This window comes from Geotrypetes seraphini, chromosome 1, assembly GCF_902459505.1.
Source record: "Geotrypetes seraphini chromosome 1, aGeoSer1.1, whole genome shotgun sequence".
Classification (NCBI taxonomy): Eukaryota; Metazoa; Chordata; class Amphibia; order Gymnophiona; family Dermophiidae; genus Geotrypetes; species Geotrypetes seraphini.
In genome coordinates, this window is record NC_047084.1 from 30,780,001 (window position 1) to 30,806,666 (window position 26,666).

General features: G+C 47.0%; 1 protein-coding gene across 8 annotated transcripts in view; it reads left to right on the forward strand.

Moving 5' to 3' along the window:
- PDE8B (phosphodiesterase 8B) overlaps positions 1-26,666 on the forward strand; it is a 234,346-nt gene that overhangs the window by 112,511 nt on the left and 95,169 nt on the right. For 7 of the 8 annotated variants that reach the window (XR_004537931.1, XM_033929322.1, XM_033929352.1 and 4 more), the window contains 4 exons: positions 2,615-2,703; positions 19,970-20,048; positions 21,612-21,752; positions 24,182-24,270. Coding sequence is in view for 7 of the 8 variants with exons in the window: in XM_033929322.1 (XP_033785213.1) it covers positions 2,615-2,703; positions 19,970-20,048; positions 21,612-21,752; positions 24,182-24,270 (398 nt within the window). In the remaining variant the exon portion in view is untranslated. The remainder of the gene's footprint in view (positions 1-2,614; positions 2,704-19,969; positions 20,049-21,611; positions 21,753-24,181; positions 24,271-26,666) is intronic. The other variant, XM_033929370.1, reaches the window with a different exon arrangement.

Consider the following 26,666-nt stretch of genomic DNA (forward strand, 5'->3'; position numbering starts at 1 on the left):
GGGTAGTGTGTGGGGGTATGTATTATATGTTTGCAGTGATTATCTGGTCACTTTAGGTGGGTTTTTGTGACTTAGACCATGTTTTAAATGGTCTAAGTCACAACGTCCAAGTACCGTCAATCCTGTGCTGTATAACTTTCGGTTATACATGCAGTACGACTAAGTCTAAACCTGTCCACGTCCCGCCCAAATCCCGCCCTCGACACTCCTCCTGACATGCCCTGTTTGGCTATGGTCATTCAGCAGCACTAGGAAGGCCTAGATCATTTATAAATACGTCCAAAACCTGGTTTTATTATCGGCACTTGGACATTTTTGACTGATGATCGTCCAAGTCCCGACTTAGGCCGGTTTTTGGATGTTTTTTTCTTTCGATTATGAGCCCCATAACGTGCATAGAATTTGCATGCTATTTGTGCAGAACATCACTTGGAAAAACAAAAATCGCTCCCACCAAGGTATTTATCACCATGGCGTCGGAACATTGTACATCATGCCAGGGAGACAAATGGCACAATTTAAAATGTGGGGGAGAGGGGAGAGGGCGATGTTGAATAGATAGAGGAGAGACAATTGCATTAAAAATTTTTATAACAAGACATTTCTGTACATAACCCTTTGTTTTGTGCATATAAATATGTCTTCCAAATGTACTAACTACAAAAAGAATATTATAAACATTACTAGTCTTTAAGCCCATTATATTAACGGGTGCTAGAATATGTGTGTGTGTGTCTGTATTTCTTTCTTTCTCTCTCTCCTTAGCCTGTTTCTGTATTTCTTTCTTTCTTTTTCCTCGGCTGTCCACCACCACCCCTTGCCTGCTCCCCCTGTCCATTCTCCCTTCCTTTTTCTTCCCCTGTGTCCACCACCACCCCTTCACTGCTCCCCTTATCCAGCAGCAGCCCTTCTCCCTTTGTTTTAACTCCCCCCTGTCCAGCAGCACCTCTTTCCTGCTTCCCTTGTCCAGCAGTAGGCCTCCCTTCCTTTTTCTGCCCCCCTGTCCATCAGCACCTCTTTTTTGCTCCCCCTGTAGAGCAGTAGGCCTCCTCTCCTTTTTATGCCCCCCCCCCCCCCCCGGTCCATCAGCACCTCTTCCCCTGTCCAGCAGTACCTCTTTTCTGTTCCCCCTGTCCAGCAGTAGGCCTCCCTTCCTTTTACTGCCCCCCTCTCCAGCAGCATCTCTTTTCTACTCCCCCTGTCCAGTAGTAGGCCTCCCTTCCTTTTTTAGCCCCCCCCCCCCGGCAATCAACACCTCTTCCCATGTCCAGCAGCAACCCTTATCTCCGTTCTTTTTTGTCTGCTCTCCACTGACATCCGCCTGAAGCCGCCGCGGCCTGCAGGCACCGACAGCCTCTGCGGCCTGCTCCCACTCCCTCCTCGCCGTCGCTTGCGGTTTCCCCCCTTCCCCCTGGGGAAGCTTCGTTCGTACACATCTGCGGGAGGAGGAGGAGACCGGGGTTGCGCGGAGCAGCAATGGCAGCAGCTCGGCCATGCAGCCAGCGCTAGGCAGAGCCGGGGTCGGGCATGGATCTTGCGCCGCCCGGGCCAGCTCCTCACTTCTCTCGTGGAGGCGATCGGCGGCTGGTGCGCTTAGAGTTTTATTATATAGGATGGATCTGATTTTTTAAAGAGATTTTTCCCCAGTTTTTGGTCTATTGGAATATATTGGTGCATATAAACTATCTTCCAAATGTACTAACTACAAAAAGAATATTATAAACATTATGAATCAGATTTTTTTTTTAAGAGTTTTTTTTTTCCCCCCCAGTTTTTGGTCTATTGGAATATAGCTTAAAGATTCAGGTCCCTGTATGTGCTTTCTCTGCTTCCAGCATTAATGGCCATTTTTCCACATTGAAAATGGAAAAAGGACATTGGAATACTGACAGTAATCTACTGGTTGTTCATCCATCCTAGATGTGACTGTGTGTGTTTGTATATGTTTGTCTTGATTAGACTATATGCATAGGGACCTCGGCAGCTTGGTGCCACCCCCGTATCCCCACTTTGGGCTCAGGCCCCCTCCAAGATTGCAACACCAAATATATGGCTGGCAGGGATGCTCAAGCCCTGACAATCAAAAAGATTTGCCCCAGAGCCCTCACCTGTACTGTCTGAACAGCAGGAAGTCAGCGGGGTGCTCCAGCTGCTGATGCCGGCCCTTCTGCACATGCTGAGTTCATGCAATTGAACTGAGTATGCACAGAAGTACTGACATGGGAGGCTGGGGCGGCCTGCTTGGTCCTTGCTCCTCAGGCAGTATTGCCCCAGGATCTAGCTGAGAACGTCTTTGGGTGGCAGGACTTGAGCATCCCTACCAGCAAAGGTATGATGATGGTGGCGACAATAGAGGGAGGGAGTACTGAGAGAAAATGCTACCCCCTCCTCCCCCAAATCAAATTCTGGTTATGCCTCCGATTTGTACCTCACTGCACACACCAGGTAGAACTTTATTATTATTATTATTAGTTGTGCAAGTAATTTCCCATGCTGTACTGTCTTGCTAATAATTGCCATAAAAGAAGGCTTGCACGAGCATCATCAGATGAAGAGGTACAAGTAGTGCTGTCAGGGCACTGAGAGTTTACATGATATTTTTGATCTTTTGCAGAGGTTTGTGGAGAATAGCAATATGATTGCTTGCTACAACGAACTGATTCAAATAGAGCATGGGGAGGTGCGTTCTCTGTTCAAACTGCGGTATGTAGCTACACAAGCAACAGTTTATGATTTTTTGGTAAAGTTAGTCACTTAAATTTCACATGATTCTCCAAAGCAATAAAATACCTTGGCATATACATACATAAAGATCCTACACAGATTATAGAAATAAATACTACTAAGATAAAGATCTAATCAAACACTCATTTTCAACATGGTCCCCATTATACCTATCATGGTGGGGAAGAATTTCCTCTATTAAGATGACACTTGATTCACAGCTTAATTACATTTTATCAATGCTTCCTTACTTTTTCAAAAAATCATTTTATCATTCGATTGATAAACAATTGACTTCCTTCATATGAAATAATTTAAAAAGTAGAATCTTTTTACATAAATTAAAAGCTTGTGAATCACATAATGCACCGAGGAGGGAAGGCCCACCATTTAGGATTGGCGGGCCTTGAATGAGGAGGGACTGTGATTTCCTCTTCCTTCCAATAGACAAAGGTACATGGGGTGGGAGTGGGGAGTTCTGGGGAGCATCTGGTGGCAGGAAGGAATGGGCATACCTCCTGCCCTTTTTTTTTTTTTGGGGGGGGGGCAGGAAGGGGAATAGTAGAGGCTAAGTTTTTTTTTGTTTGCGGTTTTATTTGATACCTTATCAACCTGGGACCTCTGAAGAAGGTGTGTTAACCGAAACACGGACCGTGTCGGGTCCTTTGGTTTGTTTTAAGGTGGTAATACTAACCGCATTCATATGTTTTGATATAATAAGTGACTAGAAGGGATTCAGGGCATCTCAACCTAGAAGGCACTATGCCAATATATTGATGGATGTGCTGTAGAAAATCTTAGTATTAGTAAGAGTGGAATGCATGAAGACAAAAATTCCTATATTTTGGTATGACTGGGTAAGTGAGGCAAGGATAGGGCCCTTTTTGTGTTTGATAACTCTTAAGTGATCAGTGTTCTTATTCTTGCTGGAATGTGTTGACTTACAACTACCTCCCCCTAGGCTGACACCAAAACACATAAATCAAGAATCTCCAGTCATGCTTAACTGAAATAAAGACCTGGATGACCGGGAACAAGTTATAGTTAAATGAGTCCAAGACAGAACTTCTCTGGATCCACAAAGTTCTTTGTGTATACCCCGTCCATCCTTTTCCTGGGTGCCCCAGGATTGCTTGGAATACATGAAAGGTGTCTGTGCCAGACTCCCTTACTGCCAAGGATAACATCTACAGCCTAGGAGTAACTCTCGATTCAGACTTATCACTGACGGATCATGTATCCATACTAGTATCATCCTCCTTCTATTACCTTCACCAGCTAAAATGCATACGTGCAAACCTCTCAGAATCCAAATTTGCCCAACTACTATACGCTTTTGTACTATCCTGCTTAGATTATTGCAACTCACTACTAGTGGGCCTGCCTGCCAAAACTCTCTCCCGCCTCCAAATTGTGCAAAATGCTGCAATCCGCCTCCTGAAAAACCTAGGCATTTGCGACCACATTACCCCTTCACTAGCATCAATGCACTGGCTACCCATTCAAAAACACTGCACCTTCAAAGCCTTGGTTCTTGCATTCAAAACCTTCCATGAAATGATCCTGCACTATATGACAGCTAAACTACAAATCTACTTCCCACAGCGACCACCGAGATCCCAAGGAGAGAAACGACTGATCATTCTGCCAGGTTGGTCCTTCAAGACCAAATGCTCCTACTCGCATTTCATACCTAGACTGTGGCACATCATCCCCCCCATCTGTTGGAACTCTAGATGGACTATGGAGCTTCAGGAAGGCCGTAAAAACCTTCCTCTTTACAAATCCAGCGCCTTAATGATGCTCACCCAGATGCTGCATAAAGTAATATGTTTTATTTTGTCATGTCTACATTGTAAATGTATGGCATCTCTGTCCTGTCTTGACCATACTGTGAATGTGCCTTGTAACCCATTCTGGGCTCCTTTGGGAGAACGGGCTAAGTAAATGAGCAAATAAAGACATAAAGTTGTGAAGCCAAGGCAACAGGGCAGGAATTAAACACTCCATGGAGTGTGCAAGGAACAGTTATATTGCTAGTGTTCTGTGAATGATGAGCCTTCATAGACAGGACAGAAGTGAATAAAGGCTAGGGAACATAGATGTTAATTAGGAGAGCATTTAGCAACATTTAGGTACATAGGGGGTCTTATATTCTAACAGCTTCTCCTACATTTTTATTTTTTTACTGATTGTAATAAGCATTACTTTAATGTGTGTGAGTGCTAGATTTTCACTAGTGAATCCTATTTTATATAGAAAGCAAGTTAGGTGTTTGGAGTATATAATACTAACAATTTTGCCTTGTTGGCCTTGTACATGCTGACTTTAAGACCTGGGAATCCTCATTTGCAGTTCATCCTATAGGGGAACAAACATAGTAACATAATGGTGGATAAAGGCCAAATGGCTTATCTACTCTCCCCATCCGCAATATCCACTATTTTCTCCTCACCCTAAGAGATCATTCGTGCCTGTCTCATGCTTTCTTGACTTCAGACACAGTCTTTCTCTCTACCACCTCTTCCAGGAGACTATTCCACGCATCTATTACCCTTTCAGTAAAACAGTATTTCCTTAGATTACTCCTGAGCCTATCACCTCTTAACTTCATCCTATGCCCTCTCATTCCAGAGCTTCCTTTCAAATGAAAGACTTGCCTCATACACATTTATGCCATGTAGATATTTAAACGTCTCTATCATATTTTCCCATCTCCCATTTTCCTCTGAAGTATATTTTACATATTCAGATCTTTAAGTCTGTCCCCATACTCCTTTTAATGAAGACCACCAACCATTTTAGTAGCATTCCTCTGGGCCGTCTCCATCCTGTTTATATCTTTTTGAAGGTGCAGTCTCCTGAATTGTACACAATATTCTAAATGAGGTCTCACCAGAGTCTTATACAGTGACATCAATACCTCCTTTTTCCTAATGGCTATTCCTCTCTCTATGTACCCAAACATCCTTCTAGCTTTCGCCGTTGCCTTTTAAACCAGTTTGGCCACCTTAAGATAATCAGCTACTATCACACCCAAGTCCTGCTCCTCTTTCAAGCACAAAAGTTCTTCACCCACTAAACTGTACCATTCCCTCAGGTTTTTGCAGCCCAAATGCATGACCTTGCATTTCTTAGCATTAAATCTTAACTGCCAAATTTGGGACCATTCCTCAAGCTTCACTAGGTCCTTCCTTATCAGGGATGTCTACTTTCTTTTACAGATTTTAGTATTATCTGCAAGGAGGCAAATCTTTTCTGACTTTAGAACAGGTCACTTCTTTAAAAATATTAGGAGTTATGATCGACGATAAGCTTTCTTATCATGAGTACATAAATAATATAGTTAAATCTTGTTTCTACAAACTTCGTTTGATTCGTTCACTTACAAAATTCTTAGAACCAGAATCAATCAACATTCTCATTCATTCCCTCATTATGACTAAATTAGATTATTGCAATTCTCTTCTCATTAATATAACTCAAAAAGAAAAAAGAAGGCTGCAACTCATACAAAACACCGCCGTGAAACTAATTTACAAAGCTAAAAAATATGACCACGTTACTCCGCTGTTGGTTAAATCTCATTGGCTTCCTATAAGCCATCGCTTCACCTTTAAATTGTTGCTTTTGGTGTTCAAAGCTTTAAATTACAATGAACCCCAATTTATTAACAGATGGCTTATCCCATATAGTACAACACGCTCACTTCGTTCATCCTCAACTAATCTTCTTACAGTTCCATCTATTAAAATGATAGGAACCAGAAGACAGGACATGTTCTCAGTTAATGCACCTCAATCGTGGAATCTTTTACCCCAACACATCAGAGAACTAAAAGACCTAACACAGTTTAAAAAAATGCTAAAAACTTTTCTTTTTAAAGATGCGTATGGTTATTATGAGTAGTAAAAATTGGTAATCTTATATACATTTTCGGTTTTTTCTTTTTTTTTTTTTTTTTTTTATTAAAACAGCCATCTTTTACCCACCTTTTGTTTTTCCCTTTTATGTTTCTTCTTCTCTTCTATCAAAATTGTAACTATTTCCCCATTTAGCCTCACATGTCTTGTATGTTTTACCCTCACATTACTGTGAAATTAAGTTTTTGATCAGTTTGTAAAGTATGTTATATGTTTACACAACAAATTTGTTTTTATGTCATTTTTAACATTGTACTTGTTTCATTTATTAATACATGTTATTTTTATTGTACATCGCCTAGCAAATTATATAGGCGATTCATCAAGACTTAATAAACTTGAAACTTGAAACTTGACTGCCCTTCAGCAATGTCGATGATCAATTTCTTTGACTGGGTGAGAATTGGATAGAGGATATGCGCTAGATGTGGTGTATTTAGATTTTAGCAAAGCCTTTGATAGTGTTCCACACAGATGTCTAATAAATAAACTGAGTGCCGTTGGGATGGGTCCCAAAGTGATAGGCTTGGTCAGGAATTGGTTGAGTGGAAGGCGACAGAGGGTAGTGATCAATGAAGATCGCTCTGAGGGAAGAGATGTTACCAGTGGTGTGCCCCAAGGTTCTGTTATCCCAGGACAAGCAGGCAGGTATTCTCACTAGTGGGTGATGTCATCCGACAGAGCCCCGATACGGACGTCTCACAAGCATGTCTTGCTTGAAGAAACTCAGAAGTTTCGAGATGCCCGCACCGCGCATGCGCCAGTGCCTTCCCGCCCGATGGTCCGGGCGTGTCTCCTCAGTTCTTTTTCTTCCACGGAGCTGAGAAGTTTACTTCAATTCTGCGCCCATTGAATCTGTTTTTTTGCCTTCTACATCGCCGCGGGTTGAGTTCCTTTTACTCTTTCCGTGCGTTTATTTTTTTCTTTGATTTCTTTTAAAAAAAAAAAAAATTTTCTTCCGACACTGGGTCGGCCGCGTGGCTTGGGCCCTGCACCTTCGACCTTGCGGCGGAGCTTTTCCGGCCTATGTCCCGGCCGATCACCGGTTTTAAAAAGTGCAGCAAGTGCCAGCGCGTGATTTCGCTCACGGACCCGCATCGACGCTGCCTACAGTGTCTGGGTCCGGATCACCTTCCGAAATCGTGCCGGCCTTGCTCCACTCTGACAGCGTGAGCGTTTAAGCGCCGCTGTCTTCTCTGGGAGTCCATGTTCAAGATGGAAGCTGCGTTGGATCCTTCAGCTTCGACGTCGACTGGTACTTCGACTCCTTCTGCGAAGCCCTCTGCCTCTCCAGCTGCTTCGGGCCTTCTGAAACCGGCATCGTTCACGCCGGTTTCGGCCTCGACCTTGGCGCCGGTGCCTTCCTCAGTGTCCTCGGAACAGGTACCGACCCCTATAGTTCCTCCGGTGGTGCTCAAAGTGCCGAAGGCTGGCAAGCAAAAGCACTCGGCACCGAAGGAGCGCGGAGACCGTGCGGAACGGCCCCCTTTTAGTGCGGATCCCTCCATATCGGCTTCGTTGCGGTCCATTCTGGAGGCTCAGTTTGTGGAACTCATGAACACCATGGGACCCCGGCTGATTGCCTCGATCCAGGGTGACCTCCCAGTTCCGATTCCTAGGGGCGGGCCGCCCCCTCCTCCTCCGCTGCGCCGCACGACCTCGTTGCTCGGCGAGGAGGAGCAGCGGTCGGCGTCCGGTTCCTCGAGGAAGGCCTCTTGTAGTGCCATGCCCCCCTTGGAGCCTATTTCCTCAAGGAAGGCCTCCCTTAGTGACATGCCTCCCTTGGAGCCTATTCCCTCGAGGAAAGCCTCCCTTAGTGACTTGCCTCCCTTGGAGCCTATTACCCCTCCCCATGACACGGTGTGGCGTCCACCTTCGAGGCCTCCCAGTCCTGGGCATAGCAGGAAACAGGACGAGTTCTTCCGAACCCCCTATCAAGCCTGGGCGGCGTCTGGGGAGGCGCAGAATCTTCCGCCTCTCCGATCTACGGCCTCGAGTCCTATCTGCTCTTTGGAGGCTTCTGGGGATCAGTATTCTCACAGGCGGGCTCGATCCCCATCCAGACATCGAGAGGGGCATCGATCCAGGCACTCTTCGAGGCATTCCTCTCGGCACTCGACCGTCTCTCCTCAGAAGAAATTGCCTCGTATGGGGTACTCTGCTTCGGCTGGGTCTCCTCCTCCGGGACCGGAGTTCGAGGACCCCGAAGTCTTTTACTCGCCCTATTGTTCGCAGGCCTCGGTAGAGCCCGAGGCCTCGTCTTCTTCTAGTCCTTCTCGCAGACCGGTGCTGGCGGACCAACTGTCTTTTTCCTCGTTTCTAAGACAGATGGCGGATGACCTGGACATTACTCTTGATTCTGGTTCTCGATACTCCAAGAAGTACCTCGATACCATGCACTTGCCTCGTCCCCCGGCTGAGTCCTTACGCCTGCTGCTGCACAAGCTCCTCGACCAGACCTTCATGAGGTGTTTTGAGTCTCCTTACTCTATTCCTGCGGTCCCTGGAAAATTGGATGCTCGGTACCGCACGGTGCATCATAAGGGCTTCGAGGGACCTCAGCTTTCACATCAGTCCCTCCTGGTCGAATCCTCGCTCAAGCGATCTCATCCGGCCCAGGTGTATGTTTCGGTGCCTCCGGGCCGCGAGGGCAGAACCATGGATAAGTTTGGACGACGCATCTATCAGAATTCTATGATGGCGTCCCGCGTTCTTAATTATAATTTCCACTTTGACACCTATTTGGAATTTTTTCTTCCTGTGCTTCGGAAGTTCATGCCCTACATCGAGTCCCAGGCTCGTTTTGAGTTTGAGGAGGTGGTTGCTTCGTTGTCCTAGCTTCGTCTTCAGTTGATGCAATCTTCCTATGATGCCTTCGAGCTCTCGGCCCGGGCGGCGGCATGCTCTGTGGCGATGCGCCGTTCGGCCTGGTTGCGGACCATTGACATGGACCCGAATCTTCAGGACCACCTGGCGAACGTCCCGTGTGCTGGGGCGGATCTTTTTGACGAATCCATCGAGACAGTCACGAAGAAATTGTCTGATCATGAAAAATCCTTTCAGTCCATTCTTCAGCCGAAGCCTAAGCCTCAGCAGTCTCGACCCTCTCGACCGCCCTTGATTTATCAAAGGCGTTATCAGCCAAGGCAGGCTCCACCTGCGAGGCAACCAGCGAAGCGGCAACCTCCTCCGAAGGCTCAGCAAAAGCCTCAGCTGTCTACTGTCCCCAAGGCTCCTCAGCCTTTTTGACTGTCTATTGGAGAGCATAACCAACCTCGTTCTGCCTCCCCCTCTTTTTCCCATCGGGGGGCGCCTCCATCAATTTTATCATCGCTGGGAGGCTATCACCACCGACCTCTGGGTCCTTACTATCATCAGGGAGGGGTACTCTCTTCAATTCCATCGGGTACCTCCGGACCACCCTCCAAGAGAGTATCCTTCCAACTTGACTCAGACCGCCCTTCTTCTTCGGGAAGCTCAGGCTTTGCTCCGGCTTCGGGCCGTCGAGCCAGTCCCGGTGGACCAACTCAATCGGGGGTTTTACTCCCGGTACTTCCTTGTCCCGAAGAAGACGGGCGACCTCCGGCCCATTCTGGACCTCAGGGTCCTCAACAAATTCCTGGTCAAGGAGAGATTTCGCATGCTGACCCTTGCTTCTCTCTACCCCCTCCTCGAGCAGAACGACTGGTTATGCTCTCTGGATCTCAAGGAGGCCTACACTCACATTCCCATTCATCCGGCCTCTCGCAAATTCCTCAGATTTCGGATGGGACGTCTGCATCTGCAGTATCGAGTGCTTCCATTCGGCCTGTCTTCGTCCCCCATAGTCTTCACAAAGTGTCTGGTAGTAGTGGCCGCTGCACTCCGGAATCAAGGTCTTCAGGTATTTCCCTACCTCGACGATTGGCTGATCAAGGCTCCCTCAGCCTCAGGGGTCATCTCGGCGACCCTGTCCACGATTCTGTTCCTGCAGAGTTTGTGATTCGAGATCAACTTTCCCAAATCTCATCTACAGCCTACTCAGTCTCTCCCCTTCATCGGGGCGGTCCTGGATACCATTCGTCTCAGAGCATTCCTTCCACCTCAGCGCATGGATGCTCTTCTTCATCTCTGCCAGTCTGTGTTTTCTCGCCAGTCCATCTCAGCGAGACACATGATGGTCCTCCTGGGCCACATGGCCTCTACAGTTCATGTGACGCCGTTTGCCAGACTCCATCTCAGAATTCCGCAGTGGACCCTGGCATCTCAATGGACTCAGGTGTCAGACCCGTTGACTTGACACATCATCGTCACTCCTGCTCTTCGGCAGTCTCTACTTTGGTGATGACCTCTTCGAATCTATCCAGAGGTTTGCTGTTTCACACTCCTCCCCACCAGAAGGTTCTCACAACCGATTCATCGACCTATGCCTGGGGAGCTCATCTGGATGGTCTTCGCACTCAGGGATTCTGGACCAGTGCGGACCGACTTCATCAAATCAATCTTCTGGAGCTCAGAGCCATCTTCAATGCTCTTCAGGCTTTTCAACATTTGCTTCACGACATGGTGGTCCTCATTCGCACAGACAATCAGGTCGCCATGTATTATGTCAACAAGCAGGGGGGCACGGGCTCGGCGTCCCTCTGCCAGGCAGCTCTCAGAGTCTGGGATTGGGCGGTTCGCCACAACGCCTTCCTCAAAGCTGTCTACATTCAGGTGAAGGACAATGTCCTGGCGGACAACTTGAGTCGTCTACTCCAGCCTCACGAATGGACGCTCCATTCCACGCCCCTTCATCAGGTCTTTGCTCAGTGGGGAACGCCTCAGATAGACCTCTTTGCGGCTCCCCACAACTTCAAGCTGCCTCAATTTTGCTCCAGGATCTACTCTCCTCATCGCCTCGAGGCGGATGCTTTTCTGCTGGATTGGGGGAATCGCTTTCTGTATGCGTTTCCTCCATTTCCTCTCATTCAAAAGACTCTGGTCAAGCTGAGGTCCGACCATGCCACCATGATTCTGATAGCTCCTCGGTGGCCCCGACAGCCTTGGTTCTCCCTTCTACTTCAACTCAGCAGCAGGGAGCCGTTCCTTCTTCCAGTATTTCCTTCACTGCTTACTCAGCATCAGGAGTCTCTACTTCATCCCAACCTGCAGTCTCTCCACTTGACAGCTTGGTTCCTCTCAACGTAGCGCCTCACCAGTTTTCCCAGGCGGTGAGGGAAGTCTTAGAGGCTTCCAGGAAACCTGCTACTCGCCAATGCTACTCCCAAAAATGGACTAGATTTTCTTCATGGTGTATTTCAAATTCTAAGGAGCCTCAGCGAGCCTTCCTCTCGTCTGTGTTGGACTATCTTCTACACCTGTCTCAGTCTGGTCTCAAGTTGACATCTATACGAGTCCACCTGAGTGCTATTGCGGCTTTCCATCAGCCTCTCCAAGGGAAACCTCTCTCTGCTCATCCTGTGGTTTCCAGATTTATGAAGGGACTTTTTCATGTCAATCCTCCTCTCAAACCGCCTCCTGTGGTTTGGGATCTCAATGTTGTTCTTTCTCAGCTTATGAAACCTCCTTTTGAACCTCTGAGAAAGGCTCCACTAAAGTTTCTCACTTGGAAAGTGGTTTTTCTGGTGGCCCTCACATCTGCTCGCAGGGTCAGTGAGCTTCAGGCCTTGGTGGCGGACCCACCTTTCACAGTATTCCATCATGACAAGGTGGTCCTCCGCACTCATCCAAAATTCCTACCTAAAGTGGTCTCTGAATTTCATCTCAACCAATCCATTGTTCTTCCAGTGTTTTTTCCAAAGCCTCATTCTCATCCTGGAGAATCAGCTCTTCACACTCTGGACTGTAAACGTGCTTTGGCTTTCTACTTGGATCGTACCAAACCGCACAGAACTGCTCCTCAACTATTCGTCTCCTTTGATCCGAACAAGTTGGGACGACCTATATCGAAGCGCACCATCTCCAACTGGATGGCAGCTTGTATCTCTTTCTGCTATGCCCAGGCTGGATTGCCCTTTCCCTGTAAGGTCAGAGCGATGGCAGCCTCTGTAGCCTTCCTCAGGTCGACACCGATTGAGGAGATTTGTAAGGCTGCCACTTGGTCCTCGGTTCATACATTCACCTCTCATTATTGTCTGGATACTTTCTCCAGAAGGGATGGACAGTTTGGCCAAACCGTGTTACAAAATTTATTCTCCTAAGTTGCCAACTCTCCCACCATCCCATTGAGGTTAGCTTGGAGGTCACCCACTAGTGAGAATACCTGCCTGCTTGTCCTGGGATAAAGCAATGTTACTTACCGTAACAGTTGTTATCCAGGGACAGCAGGCAGCTATTCTCACATTCCACCCACCTCCCCTGGGTTGGCTTCTCTGCTAGCTACCTGAACTGAGGAGACACACGCCCGGACCATCGGGCGGGAAGGCACTGGCGCATGCGCGGTGCGGGCATCTCGAAACTTCTGAGTTTCTTCATAATAATAATAATAATAATTTTATTCTTATATACCGCCATACCCGGAGAGTTCTAGGCGGTTTACATCAGTTACAGTAGTATCTGCGTTGACACGCAGATTTACAAACAGTTTGAACAATTTTAAACAATTTATCTGCAATACACAATTTATCAGATAAAAACAAATGTTAAAGCAGGTTTACAGCATTTTATCATGTAAAGACAATTTATCCGATATAAGTAGTTTATCGGATATAAGCAAGTGTTAATCGAACTTAACAGAGGATGACTGGCGGAGGGGAGATAGGGGAGAGGGGAGCAATTAAGGGGAGGAGAAGAGCGGGGGGGAGGGCGGGGGGCGTGTAGTAATGTAAGCGGGGGGGGGGGGGGGGGTTGTTAGGGGTCTTGTTTGCCGAATAGGTAGGTTTTGAGTGATTTTCTGAAGCCGAGGTAAGTGGGGGCCTCGAGTATCATTTGTGCAAGCCATGGGTTGAGCTTAGCTGCTTGGAAGGCGAAGGTTTTGTCTAGGAATCTTTTAAGATGGCAGAGTTTTAGAGACGGGAAGGCGAACAACTGAATTCTACGGGATTTCTTGTTTGTGTTGTAGAGGCTAAAGTGAGAATTGATGTAACTTGGTGCTGAACCATTTATCGATTTGTAGCAGAAGCATGCGAATTTAAAGAGGACTCTAGATTCAAATGGCAGCCAGTGAAGTTGGTGGTAGAAGGGGGTGACGTGTTCCCATTTCTTTAGGCCGAAGATGAGACGCACCGCGGTATTTTGGATTATTTTTAGTCTCATGGTGGTTTTCTTTGTGGCGTTGAGGTAAATGATGTTGCAGTAGTCAAGGATGCTGAGGATGGAGGATTGTACAAGTAGGCGAAAAGAGGTGTCGTCGAAGTATTTTTTTATGGTGCGGAGTTTCCACAGTACGGAGAAGCTTTTCCCGACCATGAGATCGGTGTGGTTTTCTAAGGATAGATTTTTGTCCAGAGTGACTCTTAGTATCTTTAGGGTGGGTTCGAGGGGGAAAGTTTGTCCTTTTAGTTGAATTGAAGTGTCCTTGATTTTGTCCTTGGGGGTGGCTAGGAAGAATTTTGATTTGTCGGGATTGAGTTTCAGTCTGAAAGATAACATCCAGAGTTCGATCTGGTTGAGAATGTTTGTAATGTAGTTGAGTCGTTCTTGGTTAGTGGGATGGCTATTGTGATGTCGTCTGCATAGATGAAAGATTTAAGTTTGAGGTTGTGTAGAAGGTTCCCTAGGGAGGCCAGGTAGATATTGAACAGGGTGGGTGACAGGGGGGAGCCCTGAGGGACCCCGCAGGTATTGTCCCAACTATATGAGAACAAGTTGTTCTTGAGCACCGTGTAGGATCTATTTCTTAGGAACCCCTGGAACCAGTTGAGGACCTGGTCGGAGATGCCGATGTGGGCCAGGCATTCAAGGAGAATGGAGTGGTCGACCAGGTCGAAGGCACTGCTCAGATCAAGTTGTATAATCAGGGCGCTTGAGCCCTGGCTAAAGAGGGTGTGGAGGTGGTCGAGAAGGGAGGCTATGATGGTTTCAGTGCTGTGATCTGCGCGGAAACCTGATTGATTGTCGCTTAGGATGTTGAATTTTTCAAGATATGCAACGAGTTCCGCCTTTACCATCCCTTCTGCTATTTTGGTAAATAGGGGGATGCTAGCAATTGGTCTATAATTAGCAGGGGAGTTTGATGGTTCTTTTGCGTTTTTTATAATTGGGGTGATCATAATATGACCATGCTCTAACAGGAAGTTTCCTGTGGATAAAAGTGAATTGACCCATATCATCATGTTTGCTTTGAAGTGGGGCGGGGCGGCTTTCATGATGTTTGGTGGGCATGTGTCCAGTTTGCAGAAGGAGTGTGTGTATTTGTTGTAGTAGGTATTAAATGTATGCCAGTCGATTGTTGCGAATTGTTTCCAGCTTAGGTCTGTTCTAGTTCCTGTGTCTGGGTTCGATATGTCCGGGTCCAGGAGAATGGGGAACAACTCGAGTGGGTTGGGCCTGGTAGGTAGTGTTGATCTTAATTTTTGAATCTTGGTGTTGAAGAAGTCTGCAAGGGTGTTGGCGGTTAAAGTGGGTTCTTCTTGTGTGTTTGTGAAGGTCTCGATGTTGTATAGGCCATTAATCAATTTGAAGAGGTTACTACTGTTGGTTTTTATGTTACCAATTTTGTGGGAGTAGAAGTTTTTTCTTTTTTCATTAGTGAGGTTTTTGTAAATTTTTAGTTTTAGTCTCCAGGCCAGTCTATGTTCTAGGGTACCAGATTTTTGCCATACTCTTTCTGCTTTTCTGAGGTCCTTCTTTAATAGCAGCAGTTCTGAGTCGAACCAGCCCTCTTTGTTTGAGGTTCTTATTCTGCGTGTTTTAATGGGGGCGATCTCATTTAATATGTTGGTACTATCCTTGATCCAGGAGCTCATGAGCTGGTCCGTTTCTTCTGTTGGGTTGGTATTGATTTCAAAACGGGACCAAAATTCAATTGGGTCAATCTTTCCTCTGGTAGTGTGGGATATGGTAGTTCTGGTTTTGCTGTTTTGGGGGGGGTTTATGTTGGCATCCAATGGTGAAGGTACATAGACGGTGGTCAGACCAAAGCGAGTCTGACCAGTTGCCTTGTTTCCAGTAGAAAGTGGGGTTGGTCTGATCCTTAGATGAGAGAGTCACCAGGTCTAACTGATGACCTCTTTGGTGGGTTTTGATGGGGGGGTGTTTGTCATAGCCTAGTTGGGTGAGGAGTGACCAAAAATCTAAGATTTCTGGTTGGTCGGGTTGCTCGAGGTGGATGTTAATGTCCCCGCATAGTAGGTTGTAGGGACTTGTTAGAGAATTGGTTAGTAGGGTTTCTGCGAAGTCCTCTTTGGATGTGGTCCATTATTTTGGAGGGATGTAGAATAAAGTGATGGTTAGTGAGGAGGGCAGTGATTTTGATGTTAGGGAGATGGTTAGAATTTCTGAGTTGGGCGAAGATGTTGTGTTGAGAGTGGTACAGTTTAGTTGGTCTCGGAAGATTATTGCAAGACCACCTCCTCTTCCCCATGTTCTGGCTAGTGAGAGAATTTTGTATCCTGGGGGTAGGCAGTCTTTAATGATGATGTCTTTGTCTGATAGCAACCAGGTTTCCACAAGAAGGACGAAGTCGGGGTTAGTTTCAATCAGCCAATCTTTGATCAATGTCGCTTTATTCCTCATTGATCAGATATTTAGGTAAAATCCAAGTAGTATTTGGTGGTTGGTGTGATCGAATGGGGAGTAGTGGGAGTGGGTCAGTTTTTTTTAGAGTTTGTGGTTTTTTTTGAGTGGGGCTTGGTCTGTTTGTGTGGGGGAGGGGGGATGGTGGAAGGATTGGTATGTGGATGGTCTTGTGAGGTGAGGAGGGTGTGAGTAGGGGTTTTGGGGTTTGCTGGTCGGTGTGTTGTGAAGTGGATGGGGATGGGGGATGCGTTAGAGTTGTCTGCGTTGCAGAGCCTAGTGAGGAACAGGTAGAGTAGGAGTAGTGCAGCGCATTGGTGCGTGCTTGGCCAGGCCATTGTGAAGGGCTCGTCCTATCGGAGTGGGTGGAATTTGGGCGTTTGCGGTGAGGCGTTGAGGGGCGATGAGAGGGCTCTTCCTGCCGCAAAGGATGGAATTTGGGCGCTTGTGGGGGGGGGTGTTGTGGGGCGATGGTTGGGTGGAGGGTGTCGCAGTGTGCGTTTGGAGCGTTATTTCTCTTGGCTTGTCTCTTGGCTAGTAAGGGGTAATACTAAGAGGTGGGAAGAGGTTGGGGGATGTGGGTTATGTAGGTCGAGAGCAGTGTGGGAAGACCAGTACAGTACAGTACATTAGAATCTCATGTTGTATCATACAGTGCAGTGTAGTGTCGTACCAAAATAATCCAGTGCAATACAGGACAGTATCAAAACAATGCAGTACAATTAACGAGTTAAAAACTGACACAGTATCTAGGCAGTAAGGGGGGGAAACGAGTTAAATTATTCCTATCCTTCGTATATTGAATATGAGGGTATGTTGGCTGCTGTTTTTGAGGATATGTTGGCAGGTGGTGTGTGGTGTTAGAGTACTGGGTGCTGTGTGGTATTACTGTATGCAAAGGTCTAGCAAGGAAATGCAGCAACGTAATTAGGAAGCAGTTATACTTATCCGGTTGGACTATCAGGTCTGGCTCCGTGAGGGCTTGGCGACTAGAGAGTTCGGCCCTGTTGGGGTTGACCCGTGGTAGGGAAGTCTCTTGTTGATCCTGCTGTGTCTCTGTCCGGCTGCAGTGCCTATGCCTGTAGAAGGGATCTGTGGTTGGCACTGAGTTTTCCGCGGTCTGGACTGTGTTTTCAGAGGTCTTGGGCTGGGGTTGAATGGATCTGGATGATGGGGGTTCCGAGGCCACCTGTGCAGTTGCCTCGCGCAGGTGCTTCGCAAAGGCGCGAGCTAAGGCGCACGTGCCTTTGACGTGCGCCTTCGACGGCACGCCGAACGGATGCACGCCGTTGGTGCTACTAGTTTTGAAGTCGGGCTCCTGCTGGTTCGGGAGGGGGGCGGAGCAGTGCTCCCACGCTCCTCTCTGGTCTCTGCAGGCACAGGCACGAGGCTGGCTTTCTGCGGCCCACCGAGCGATGCCTGAAGCAAAAAAGGCTGCGCTCCGGTGGTGCTGCTAGTTTTGAAGTCGGGCTCCTACTGGTTCGGGAGGGGGGCGGAGCAGTGCTCCCACGCTCCTCTCTGGTCTCTGCAGGCACGAGGCTGGCTTTCTGCGGCCCACCGAGCGATGCCTGAAGCAAAAAAGGCTGCGCTCCGGTGGTGCTGCTAGTTTTGAAGTCGGGCTCCTGCTGGTTCGGGAGGGGGGCGGAGCAGTGCTCCCACGCTCCTCTCCGGTCTCTGCAGGCACGAGGCTGGCTTTCTGCGGCCCACCGAGCGATGCCTGAAGCAAAAAAGGCTGCGCTCCGGTGGTGCTGCTAGTTTTGAAGTCGGGCTCCTGCTGGTTCGGGAGGGGGGGCGGAGCAGTGCTCCCACGCTCCTCTCCGGTCTCTGCAGGCACGAGGCTGGCTTTCTGCGGCCCACCGAGCGATGCCTGAAGCAAAAAAGGCTGCGCTCCGGTGGTGCTGCTAGTTTTGAAGTCGGGCTCCTGCTGGTTCGGGAGGGGGGCGGAGATGTGGGTTACGTAGGTTGAGAACAGTGTGGGAACAGTGTACAGTACAGTACATTAGAATCTCATGTTGTATCATACAGTGCAGTGTAGTGTCGTACCAAAATAATCCAGTGCAATACAGGACAGTATCAAAACAATGCAGTACAATTAACGACATGCTTGTGAGACGTCCGTATCGGGGCTCTGTCGGATGACATCACCCACTAGTGAGAATAGCTGCCTGCTGTCCCTGGATAACAACTGTTACGGTAAGTAACATTGCTTTCTTGGACCTGTTCTTTTTAACATTTTTATAAACGATATTGCTAGAGGGTTGTCGGGTAAGATATTGTACAATTCTGGAGGCCACACCTTCAAAAAGATATAAAAAGGATGAAGTCAGTCAAGAGGAAGGCTACTAAAATGGTGCGTGGTCTTCATAATAAGGCATATTGGGACAGACTTAAAGATCTCAATCTGTACACTTTGGAGGAAAGGTGGAAGAGGGAAGATATGATAGAGACCTTTAAATACCTACATAATGTAAATGTGCATGAGTCGAGTCTCTTTCATTTGAAAGGAAACTCTGCAATAAGAGGGCATAGGATGAAGTTAAGAGGTGAAAGGCTCCAGAGTAATCTAAGGAAATACTTTTTTACAGAAAGGGTGGTAGATGCGTGGAACAATCTCCTGGAAGAGGTAGTGGAGATAGTGACTGTGTCTGAATTCAAGAGGGCCTGGGATAGACACGTAGGATCTTTCAAAGAGAGAAAGAAATAATGGTTACTGCAGATGGGAAGACTAGATGGGCCATTGCCTTTATCTGCCATCATGTTTCTATGTTAAAAAGTACAGGCCCAGAAGCCAAACCTTGAAGCACACCACTGGTAACATCCCTTTCCTCAGAGTGATCTCCTTTGACCACTACCCTGTGTTGTCTTCCAGTCAACAAGTTCCTGACCCAGTCTTATCATTTTGGGGCCCATACCGAGGGCACTGAGTTTATTTATTAGACACTTGTGTGAAACATTGTCAAAGGCTTTGATAAAATCTAAATATACCACATCTACCACTTTCTCCCTATTCAGTTCTTTGATCATCTAGTCAAAGAAATAGATCAGATTTGAGATCTGCTTCTAGTGAATCCATGTTGCCTCTGTCCTGTAATCTACTGGATTCTAGAAACGTCACTATTCTCTTTTAAAAGAATCGCATTAATTTACTTACACAGAAGTCAGACTTACTGGTCTGTAGTTCCCTTCTTCCTTACTCCACTTTTGTAGAAAGGGATCAAATCCACCAAACTCCAGTCCTTGGTACCACTCCCGAAGCTAGAGAAGTATTGAAAAGGCCAGCCAGTGGAGCTGCCAGAACTTCCCAAAGATTGAACAAGATTGTACATCCATAAAGGGATAATTAGGGCCATACATAATGTTGTGAAGCTGCTCGTGTATTCCATAACTTGGAGTAAGATGGCCTCTAAATATTTCATTATATAGTCATTATTGCCCAAATTGCCAGACTTCTACACCTTTGCAGCCTTATCCAGCTTTGAATATAGATTTACATTTTTCATTTTTTCTTATCCACCATCCTCCTAAATAATGTTTCTAACTTTAAATTGGTTAAAACAAGTCCAACCTTATGGAGGATCTTAAACTTGAATTTACATGTTATGTTTATTAGTTGAAAATAAAAGTAGTGTTTTTAAAATAAACATTTGTCATTTGCTGTTTTGCAGTGCCTGTAATTCAGTATTTACAGCATTAGAACATTGCCAGGAAGCCATAGAAATTACAAGTGAGGACCATGTCATTCAGGTGTGTAAATTGTCCAGTTTCTTGCTGATCATGAAACAGAAAGTTGACGAAAACAATGAGTCAATGACTATCTATACTTTATCACATTTCTTCTCATCGGATGTTATTGCCTAGTGAAATAAATCATGAAAATAATATAAGAATGCCCAAGGATATCAAGTGAGCTTGTATTTATTTCATGAATGACCTTGTAAATATGGAGAAGGCTATTTTCAGCTCTCCAGCAAGTGGGTTTTAGAGGAAAACTTCATGTGGGGTTGTTTTTTTTTTTTTTTTTTTTGAGGAGTTTAAACAGAATGGTACCACAGAAAAGACTGCATAGTTAATGAGCTTATCTATGCAAGTTCAACGTTAAAGTTAACTTGCACATTAGACAGTAGTACAGCGCAAATTAAAATGCTAGCTAAGGAGGCTATTAGTGAAGTGATGGCAATGCAGAGACATTTCTGAGGGAGCACAACGTGAGCACAATGCAAAGAATTTGCTACCATGTCTGAGGTGGCGAAGAAGGGTAAGGAAAGAACCCCCCAATCCAAACTCCTTCCCCCTACATAGTTTTCTGCATTGGCTCCCTTTAATCCCTGTCCTCATATGACTGTTTTTAAGTTTTTTTAATTGAGTTAGTTTACTACATACAGACACATGCTATCACAAATTTGTGCTCCAGAGATCCATAATTCAAACAGTTTCAATAGGGGCAGTGTAAAACAAAATTGTACATAATATACTGTGGTCCTCATTTTACAAGCAAGCCCTATTTGTATTTGATATGTGCAGGCACATACAACATTTATTTACAAAACCAGTATATACACACATAAAATCCAAGTACATCAAATGGCAAAGGGCTGTGCTCTGGGCATATGTTGAGCCAGGAAGAGGACTTGGCAAGTTCATAGATGTTAGTTCCCCGTTTGAGAAGGTCCTCAAGGAGCAGGATTTGCTTTATGTGAAATTTCATAATGGTGTTGGCATCAGAGAAGCAGAAACAATTTGGGGTATTGCTACCCCTTGAAATTTGTGGTGGGGAGCAGAGGAGAGGGACTCAAGAAAAATCTTGTAGACTGGCCACAGGGCCAGCGAAGGTTTTCCTTCTTTGACTAGAGCAAATTTGAAAGCAAAGTCAATGAAAATGAATGCAATTTTGTTTTTTTGTTTTTCTTTCATTTAAATTTCCTATTTCATTTCAAAAACAAGCATGTACTATTGGTGAACATACTAAAAAAAAAGAAAGAAAAAACAAGAACAAAAAAAGAACAAAAGAAAAATCCAAATTAGAATTACCGGTAGTCTTTACATACTGGATTAATTACTATTACTACTATTAATTATTTCTATAGCGCTACCAGATGCACGCAGCTCTGCACAGAGTCACAAAGAGTAGGAAAACAGGCAAGACAGACAAACAGGATGTCATGGATACAGTTAAGGGGAATTAGCACAAGTTATTATAACATTATAACTTCTTCTTATAATTACCTTGGAATGCCTGCTAATAAGAATGTGTGGAAGACATCTTATGAAAAGATAATGTAATAATCAACATTAATTGTATTTTCATAGTATGTTAACCCAGCCTTTGAACGGATGATGGGGTATCACAAAGGAGAACTTATTGGGAAAGAGCTTACAGAATTACCGAAAAGTGACAAAAACCGTGTTGACCTCCTGGACACAATCAATATGTGCATCAAAAAAGGAAAGGTAGGAAGTAATGTTATATATTTTTAACCTTTTGTTAAACTGCTTCACTTTAGCAACTTTGGAGACAATTACTGAATACTATACTTTTCACTATGCAGTTTTAGATAAATTTCCAAACCAAAGTATATACTCGCTTTTACTTTGAAAAGTACCCAAGGAAAAGTGTATGCACATTATTTTTATAGGTTAAGTTATTTGTGTTCTTTTGAATTTTGGCATACAACTAAAACAACACAATTGACCTTAAGAACCAGAATATTGAGGTGTTTTATTAGAGTTGACCCAATATGGTCTGTGTTTCCCTGAAAATAAGACACTGTCTTATATTAATTTGGGGCCCAAAAAAGGCACTAGGTCTTATTTTCGGGGTAGGTCTTCTTTTTTTTTTCCATGTACTGTACAATGATCATGGCTCCCTTCCTCTCCTCTACCCCAATTCATCCTATTTCCTTTCTCTCCCCCAAATGTGCAGCATCTTTCCTCCCCTCTCACCCATCCCCTTGTTCAGTATCTTTCTATCCCTCCCTCCCTCCCATCCCCCTGTGCAGCAGAACCCTTGCATCTTGTATCCCTCCTGCCTGCTGCCGCGTTCCCACCCACCGACCCTTCTATCTTTCCCACCGACCGCGAGACCGAAATACTGTACCTTGTAACAAAAGGCAGCATCGCAGCAATGTAGACTGGCTGCTTCGTGGCCTTCTCCTACCCGGGTGCATGTGCCACGTTGCTAATGACATCATCGGTGATGTGGCAGAGGAACACCTAGGCAGGAAAAGGCCGTGAAGCAGCCTGTATACATTGCTGCACCGCTGCTGTTTGTTACAAGGTACAGTATTTCGGTCTCACAGTCGGCAGGAGAGACGGAAGGGTCGGCCGGGGGGGCATGGGGAAGGGCTGCTGCCGGCGACTAGGGCTTATTTTCAGGGGTAGGGCTTATATTAAGACCTATCCCGAAAATCATGCTAGGGCTTATTTTCAGGGTAGATCTTATTTTCGGGAAAACACAGTAAATGTCTGCGTCGGGTCTAAAAATACAAAGAAATCCCACAATAAAAATCATATAAAAAATATATCACATAAATATAAAAAATAACATCATGTTCACAAGGATGTAAAATAATCTGAATAATCTACAATAAGTTATTCATAAATATCTAATATGAATAAAAATCATAATTCAAAATATACAAACAATAAATATGAAAAAATATATTGCAATGTTTGAAATTGAACATATATATCTGTATTTTGTGATTGATAGAAAAACGGTTACCCAAATCACAAGGTATCTTCACTTGCCCCCTCACAAAGACAAAGAAATCTCATTGAAAAATCCTGAAAATTCACATTAAAAAAACACAGATATCCATATTATACAAATTGTACCCACCGGGCATTATCACTAACAGTTATAAGCAGGTAAAATTCATCACATACAAAATTAAAACAATTATATGTAGGTACTCTGTGATTTGGGTGGGTTTTGGAAGACTCACATAATCTAGCGTAAGTGTAGTAGTTAGAGTGAGATATTGACTTGGGCCCCCATCTCTATAGTCCAATGCACCATCCACTAGGCTACTTCAGGAACCTCCTTGCTACTCTACTAGGGACTGGGCAAAACATCTGAAGCTATTATACAAGCAGGTATGTACTGTTTTGTTCCCATGGGTGGGGGTGGGAGGTGGTCATTGGCCACTGAGGGAGTATGAGGGGTCATGCCTTCATCCTTCTAGTGGTCAACTGGTCAATTTAGGCACCTTTTTGGCACTTATTTGTTGTTAAAAACAGGTCTACCCCAAGCATCCAAACTGTGCCCTAGACATTTTCTAAAATGATCGATTATTGCAGAAAAACATCTAAATGATAAGCCCGCTCTAGTCCTGCCCAAACTGCTTCCAACATCCTCCCTTTCAGATTTAGATGAACTGCAGACAACCACCATAGAAATCCATCTAGAAAATGGGTTTTGAAAATAGCAAATTGGCAGGGTTTGGGGAGAAAAATGTCCATCAGTCCCTTTAAGCCACTTTTGAGTCCTTTAATCTACTGCATTCATCAGAAGCTATTTCCAGAGATATACTGATAACTTCTTATCAAGTAGTGCTCACCAGCTCTGCTCTACTCAGTGAAACATTCTCTTATCATAAACTAATTTAATTAGAAGTTCCCTCAAGATCCCAGTACACCACTAGCCAAGACAAAATGGTAAAGATGCTTACTTTATTCACAGGACTGTCTTTTAGAAAATTAGGTGCAGGTATGTCTGTGGACATCCCACCTAGTTGAGAAATGTAAACATTGTCCCTATAATAAAGAAATATTTACTTTTATATATCAGATTTAAAGATTATATTAATGTACAAGTTTATAAATAATGTATGGCAGAGTGTATCTTAGAATGGTGTTTTCTGTTCTTACTTATTAAGGAATGGCAAGGGATTTACTATGCAAGACGGAAATCAGGAGACAGTATACAACAAAATGTAAAGATAATACCTGTGATTGGTCAAGGAGGGTAAGTATGATAAAGCCAAATTCATCAGAGATGTATAATATAAACCATATATACCGTATTTTCACATAGATAACGCGCACCCGTATAAAACGCGCACACGGGTATAGCGCACGAAAAACACAAAGTTATGTACAGAATTTTTTATATACCGCGCACACCCGTATACTGCGCATGCTGCCCGACTCTCCCGTCGCCGCCCGACTCTCCTTTCGCCCGCCCCGACTCTCCTTTCCCCCTGGAAGTCCTGTCCCCACCCTGAAAGCCTGATGCCCCCCCCCCCGACATCTAATTCATCCCCCCGCAGGACCGCTCGCACCCCCACCCCAAAGGACCGCTCGCACGCACCCGCACCCCCACTCCGGAGGACCGCTCGCACGCACCCGCACCCCCACTCCAAAGGACCGCTCGCACGCACTCCCACCCGCACCCCCACCCCGAAGGACCGCTCGCACCCCCACAGCCTCCTGACCCCCCCCCCCCCCATCATGTAGAAGCTCCTACCGGTGTCCTGCTGCTTCCTCTTGGCGGTCCCGACTCCCCGACACGATCGGGGCAAGAGGGAGATCAAGCCCTCTTGCCCCAGCCAACCGCGGCACCCCCGACACGATCGGGGCAAGATGGAGCTCAAGCCCTCTTGCCCCCCCGACTCCCCGACACGATCGGGGCAAAAGGGAGCCCAAGCCCTCTTGCCCCGTCGACTCCCCAACTCCCCGACAATATCGGGCCAGGAGGGAGCCCAAGTCCTCCTGGCCCTGGCGACCCCCCCCCCCCCCGCTAGTTGTTCGGGCCAGGAGGGAGCCCAAGTCCTCCTGGCCCTGGCGACCCCCCTCCCCGCTAGTTGTTCGGGCCAGGAGGGAGCCCAAACTCTCCTGGCCACAGCGACCCCCTACCCCCACCCCGCACTACATTACGGGCAGGAGGGATCCCAGGCCCTCCTGCCCTCGATGCAAACCCCCCCTCCCCCCAACGACCGCCCTCCCAGCCGACCCACGACCCCCCTGGCCGACCTCCACGACACCCCCACCCCCCTTCCCCGTACCTTTGTGTAGTTGGCCGGACAGACGGGAGCCAAACCCGCCTGTCCGGCAGGCAGCCAACGATGGAATGAGGCCGGATTGGCCAATCCGTCCCAAAGTTCCGCCTACTGGTGGGGCCTAAGGCGCCTGGGCCAATCAGAATAGGCCCGGGAGCCTTAGGTCCCTCCTGGGGGTGGGGCCTTGGGCACATGGTCGGGTTGGGCCCATGTGCCTCAGGCCTCACCCCCAGGTGGGACCTAAGGCTCCCGGGCCTATTCTGATTGGCCCAGGCGCCTTAGGCCCCACCAGTAGGCGGAGCTTTGGGACGGATGGGCCAATCCAGCCTCATTCCGTCGTTGGCTGCCTGCCGGACAGGCGAGTTTGGATCCCGTCTGTCCGGCCAACTACACAAAGGTACGGGGAAGGGGGTGGGAGTGTCGTGGGGGTCGGCCAGGGGGGTCGCGGGTCGGTTGGGGGGGCGGTCGGAGGTTCTTGGGGGGGGCGGTCGTTGGGGGGAGGGGGGTTTGCGTCGAGGGCAGGAGGGCCTGGGATCCCTCCTGCCCGTAATGTAGTGCGGGGTGGGGGTAGGGGGTCGCTGTGGCCAGGAGGGTTTGGGCTCCCTCCTGGCCCGAACAACTAGCGGGGGGGATCGCCAGGGCCAGGAGGACTTGGGCTCCCTCCTGGCCCGATATTGTCGGGGAGTTGGGGAGTCGGTGGGGCAAGAGGGCTTGGGCTCCCTTTTGCCTCGATCGTATCGGGGAGTCGGGGGGGCAAGAGGGCTTGAGCTCCCTCTTGCCCCGATCGTGTCGGGGGTGCCTCGGTTGGCTGGGGCAAGAGGGCTTGAGCTCCCTCTTGCCCCGATCGTGTCGGGGAGTCGGGACCGCCAAGAGGAAGCAGCAGGACACCGGTAGGAGCTTCTACATGATGGGGGGGTCGGGAGGCTGTGGGGGTGCGAGTGGTCCTTCAGGGTGGGGGTGCGGGTGCGGGTGGGAATGCGTGCGAGTGGTCCTGCGGGGGGGGTGAATCGGACGTCGGGGGGGGGAAACTATGTAAAAAAAATTTTGTACAACGCGCTCATGCGTATAACGCGCAAGGGTATGTGCGGTATGTAAAAACCACGTATAACGCGCGCGTTATATGCGAGAAAATACGGTACTTGTCTATAAGTTGAGGGTAGTATTAGGATGAAAAATGGCCAAAAATGCTGTGACTTGTGTGTTAGTCGAGGCTGGATCCAACATTGCTCCCTCTCTCTCTCGTTCTTCTCCCCTCCATCTTTTCCCATACCTTTCCCAAATTCAGCCTCCCTTCCCAAATTCAGCCTCCCTTCCCATTATCCATGGTTTTCAGATTTCAACAGGGTCAAAGACCCTCCCCCTT